The 5,034-nt window shown below is 49.8% G+C and overlaps 1 protein-coding gene across 1 annotated transcript; it reads left to right on the top strand.

The window, feature by feature from the left end:
* Positions 1-2,070: 2,070 nt before the first annotated feature.
* LYG2 (lysozyme g2) lies at positions 2,071-5,034 on the top strand. Its single transcript, XM_032207553.1, has 5 exons — positions 2,071-2,128; positions 2,369-2,470; positions 2,644-2,840; positions 2,953-3,091; positions 4,819-5,034. Exons 1-5 carry the CDS (start codon positions 2,086-2,088, stop codon positions 4,950-4,952), a joined length of 615 nt encoding a protein of 204 aa, XP_032063444.1. The 5' UTR covers positions 2,071-2,085; the 3' UTR covers positions 4,953-5,034.

Raw genomic sequence — 5,034 nt, 5'->3', positions numbered from 1 at the left:
GGAGCAGTGGTTGTACGAGAAGAAGCTGAGGAACGTGAGTATGCTTGGGCATCTGCAGCCCTCTTTCCTGCAAAGCCAGGCTTTGTGTTTAGAGCTAAATATGCATCATTTTAAGAAGGTTGTTTGGGATCATGGCATTCCTCTGGCTACCAGAGGGAGTGAACGGCAGAGGCAGAGCAGGTCGGAGTGGCCGGGAAGGCACTGCTGACAGATTATTGTGGTGATCCCACCACGGGAGCACGGTACCTGTGGGAAAGGCAAAATCATGGGGCTTGAGAGGGATCTTTTGGAGAAGGTATAGAGAAGGTACAAAGAGAGGTTCAGCTAGCCCCAGGACCCCAGCAATTGATTAATAGCCAACTTATTGTTATTTAACTTGTTCTTTCCAACTCAAAGGGAGTGGAAATCCCCGGTCCTTTGTTCGTTATCAGCTTCTCCTTCCGTGATATTTCAAGAAGATAATGTTACAATAACAATATTCTTGAGCAAAATTTCCAGGTCCCCTAAGCACTTGCCAGCTACAGAACAGGGGAACAATAAAGGCGAACAGGCTGCCCAGAGAAGCTGTGGCTGCCCCATCCCTGGAGGTGTTCAAGGCCAGGCTGGATGGGGCTTTGGGCAACCTGGGCTGGTGCGAGGTGTCCCTGCCCATGGCAGGGGTTTGGAATTGGGTGGGCTTTAAGGTTTCTTCCAACCCAAGCCATTCTGTGATTCTGTGATTTTTGGCAGTGCTATGAGGAGATCCCCACCACTGCCCAACAGGCTGTTGCACAGCACCTTCGCCCACCGAGCTTTGCTGCATCCTTTTTCTTTCTTCAAGGGTTGCACCTCCCCAAAACTGGCTCTGGACAGAGGTGGGGCAGGAGAAGAGAGGGGTTTCAAAGAGCAATTGAAGTGGTGGGGAAAGCAGAGATGTGTCTGGGGAATGGAGGGATGGAGAGGTCTTTCTGGGGCTGGTAAGGAGCTTGTCCTGCAGAACAGCCCAGGACACCAAGATGGGACCAGGACAAGTACCTGCATGACAGGTGGATGCTCAGCCCTCACTGCGGTTCCCTCCAGGAATAGGGTGTGAAACATAAGAGTCACCCAGAGAAAAACAAGGTGGTTTTGTTTCCTTTTTGACATCTGGGAAATGCCACTCCCAAGAACGTAGCTGCCACCATGCCAATGTTTATAGTGCAACAGGTTCTGTTCGCACTGGAAAATTGCTGTTAAACCTTACAAAACCACAGCCCAATGCATTTCAACACAGGGTCAGGTTACCACAGAACGGAGGGCAGCTCACCCTATATATTAGACCTCCCCAGCCCTCAGACCTGTGGCAGAAGCTGAGCTGAAGACAAGTAGGTAAGATACCGTTCTGGGTGGGTGGTGGGGGTCTTCTCATTCCCTTCAGCCACCTCCTCAGCAGCCCGGAGGCTGCAGGTTTTTGCTGCATGAGATTTCTGCTTGCATAAGGACGTGAAGATCTGTCCTCTAGACCCAGATTCACCTCACCTGAATTTAGATGGCTCCCATCCACATGTGAGCCCATCTCCCCTGGTTCCCTTAGCAGCCAGCGAGGTGCTCCTGGAGTACAGCTCACCCTGAAATAGTCATCCACAATAATTTAGACAAAGTGCAGCTTGCAAGTGCCAGTTTCTGCATATAAAGCCTCAGAAGACTCCAGCAAAGCTGTCTTGATGTCGTGAAGGAGGTTTGTATAGATTATGGGTACAGAATAAGGGCATTCATGGTGGGAGCACAGCAGCGAAGAGCACTGAACATCACTCATTTTATTTGTTTTCTGAATTAAATATCGGAGTTGGAGAAGGTTGGAAGGAGGTTCCTAAGACACTGTAGAAAATGTGTGCTGGAAACATCATCAGACATGAGAGGTTGCAAGGCTCTGGTGAGGGGTTGCAAGCCAGCAGAGGGACACGACTGCACTTAAATACCACTTTGTACATCCAACCAAGAGAAATATCCCACCAGCTCAGAAACAGTTTCTTCATGTTTACTCAGCAAGCAGTGAGATGTATTCATTCCTTCTTCTTTTCTGATTGATTTTGCAGGTTGCTTTGTGTGCTCAAGAAGAACTACCCCATGAGCCTGATGCTCGTGCTGCTGGGCCTTGCTGCCCTCCTGGGTAAGTCAGCATCCCCCGCTCATCCCCCGAGCAGCCCCAGGAGATTAAGACACCTCCCTGTGCCCCCTCCCCAAAATCTCAGTTGCCATCAGATTGTGTTGGGCCGGGAAGGCGCTCAGCTCCTCCTGCGAGTCTTGCCGGAGGGGTCACCTCTGAGGGAGGGGTGGGTGCAGGGTGCAGGTTGCAAGGTGCAGGATGTAGGGTGCTGGATGCTCGACTCTTTCCACACAACCTTTCCAGGTGCCTGCCAGGGCCGCACGGATTGCTACGGCAGTGTAAACAGAATTGACACCACCGGGGCTTCATGCAAAACTGCAAAACCAGAGGGCTTAAGCTACTGCGGTAAGTATTGCTCTTCTGACAGATTGCTCTCTTCCGTGGTAGCACAATAATCCCAGATCCTTCAGATTTCCAAAATGCTGGGCACACACCGGCTGCTGAGCCTGCATGATCTACCTAGAGGCATGGTCTGCCTCCTGGAGATGAGGCATCTTTACTTTTGGGTTTCATTACAGGAGTTCCAGCTTCAAAAAAGATTGCTGAACAAGACCTGCAAGCTATGGATAAATACAAAACACTCATTAAGAAAGTGGGTGAAAAGCTGTGTGTTGAGCCCGCTGTGATTGCTGGCATCATCTCTCGTGAATCTCATGCTGGTAAAGTACTGAAGGACGGCTGGGGTAACAATGGAAATGGATTTGGCTTAATGCAGGTACTTGTTGATGCTCCACTAAAACCCAACAAACTAATGTCATATGAATAAAAGTAAACCTCCTAGACATGTCATCCATTACCACAGGGAAATGACTTTTTGATATTTCTAGGTTGACAAAAAAAGCCATAAGCCCCAGGGGACGTGGAATGGAGAAACCCATATCACTCAGGGCACGACAATACTTATCGATTTTATAAAGAGTATACAGAAGAAGTTCCCAAGCTGGACAAAGGACCAGCAGCTGAAAGGTAATGTGCAGACCACAGATTTTGTCCAGGGGAGAAGAAAAAGTCTAGGACAAGAACACACTGAATGAATTCACAGAGTCATAGCATGGCTTGGGTTGGAATTGGATCTCCTTTAACACCACCCAGTTCCACCCCCCTGCCATGGGCAGGGACACCTCCTAGCAGACCAGGTTGCCCAAAGCCCCATCCAGCCTGGCCTTGAACACCTCCAGGGATGGGGCATCCACAGCTTCTCTGGGCAGCCTGTGCCAGGGCCTCGCCACCCTCTGAGTGAAGAATTTCTTCCTAACAGCTAATCTAAATCTCCCCTTTTAATTTAAAACCATTCCTTCTTGTCCCATCGTTATCTGTCTTTGTAAAAAGTGACTCTCCATCTTTTTCTAAGCCCCATTTGAGTACCAAAAGGCAGCAGTGAGGCCTTCCCAGAGCCTTCAGGCTGAACAGCCGCAGCTCTCTCAGCCTATCTTCATAGGAGAGGTGCTCCAGCTCTCTGATCATCTTGGTGGCCCCCCTCTGGCCCCACTCTAACAGCCCATTAGATTCACAGTAGGCTCACTGCTCTGTAGTTCCCTGGGTCCTACCCTTTTTAAAAATGGGAGTGATATTTCCCTTCTTCCAGTCACCAGGGGCTTCACCTGACTGCCAGGTCTTTTCAAATAGGTTGGAGAGAGGCTTGGAAACTACATCAGCTCCCTCAGGGCCCCTGTCAGGGCATGTCATCGGGCCCCACAGACTTGTACCTGTTCAGTTTCATCGTGTGGGCTGGAGCCTGCTCTTTGCTTACAGGGGGAGGCACTTTGCTCCCTCAGCCCTCACCCACAGGTTCGGGGAAACGAGAGACGTGGGAAGCCACGACTGGCAGTGAGGGCTGAGGGAAAGAAGTTGTTGTGTGCCTCAGCCTTCTCCTTGTGTCATTAACAGTTCTTCGTTATCATCCACCAGAGGGAATAAATCCCCTTGGTCTTTCTTTTCTGGCCAATGAACCCATTGAATCCCTTGGTATTTTCAGAGGTTTTTTTCACAGGCAAAAGGCAAGGTTTGGCAAACTGTGTTGTTTCTGCTTTTCCTTAACATGGCAGCCTCTGCGTGTTTTCAGTGCCACGCAGCAAATATTTATGCAGCTGAAATCTGATTTATAGAAGAGTCCAACGCTCCTCATCTGACGATGAGGAATCTCCCACAACCACCCCAGTTAATAAGTATCTCTGAGTAGCTTGAACGCAGCCAGCAGCTCCCTCTGTGTTGCTGTTGATGGGGGGAAAGAGGTATTCGGGGACTGCAAAACGGTGTCATGCAACATGGAAACACTGCCTGCTGCTTGGCAGCCCCCGTGCAGTGCAAGGTGTGATTATGTTTTAAAGCTCTTCAGAGAGCAGTAGTTTTCAAGAATGAGTGAGAAGTTATGAGGCTGTTGGATCTTATATCGTGCTGTGAACAAGCCTGCTGCAGCCGGAGGGCTTGTGCTGGGCCAGGTGGGTGATGCAAATTCATCAAGCTGCCAGTGTCTGTGAACATACCCCCCAGTATCTCTACAACGTGTTGGTGGATGCAGCAATATGTGTAGGCCTTTTGCAGAGCCCTGGTTAAGACAGAGAAGCTCTGATAACACCACATCCCCAATTCCAAAGTCCTGATAAGTGAAAGCTTCCTAAACAAGCAAAACCAGGACGCATCAGGGTGGAATTTTGTTTAAAGGCTGTGTGGCATCTTTCGGTGCTTCATTTCAGGTGGGATTTCTGCCTACAACACCGGAGACAAGAACGTCCGAAGCTATGAGAGGATGGACATTGGCACTACCCATGACGACTACGCCAACGACGTGGTTGCTCGAGCCCAGTATTACAAGCAGCACGGATACTAGGCTGGGGCCCCCGCACCGAGTGACTTCCCCACCATCACAAAACACAAAGGAAGAAGGTGCATCCAAGTCCATACAGATGCAA

This window comes from Aythya fuligula, chromosome 1 (assembly GCF_009819795.1).
Source record: "Aythya fuligula isolate bAytFul2 chromosome 1, bAytFul2.pri, whole genome shotgun sequence".
NCBI classification, from domain to species: domain Eukaryota; kingdom Metazoa; phylum Chordata; class Aves; order Anseriformes; family Anatidae; genus Aythya; species Aythya fuligula.
The sequence above is the reverse complement of the archived record's forward strand: the minus strand, read 5'-3'. Positions and strand labels throughout refer to the sequence as shown.

What these genes read in the sequence shown, in the direction of transcription:
- LYG2 (XM_032207553.1), top strand. Translation starts at nt 2,086, where the DNA reads ATGAGCCTGATGCTCGTGCTGCTGGGCCTTGCTGCCCTCCTGG. An exon ending in AGAGGGCTTAAGCTACTGCG is followed by an intron (nt 2,471 to 2,643) that starts GTAAGTATTGCT and finishes GTTTCATTACAG; the next exon opens with GAGTTCCAGCTTCAAAAAAG. An exon ending in ATGGATTTGGCTTAATGCAG is followed by an intron (nt 2,841 to 2,952) that starts GTACTTGTTGAT and finishes TGATATTTCTAG; the next exon opens with GTTGACAAAAAAAGCCATAA.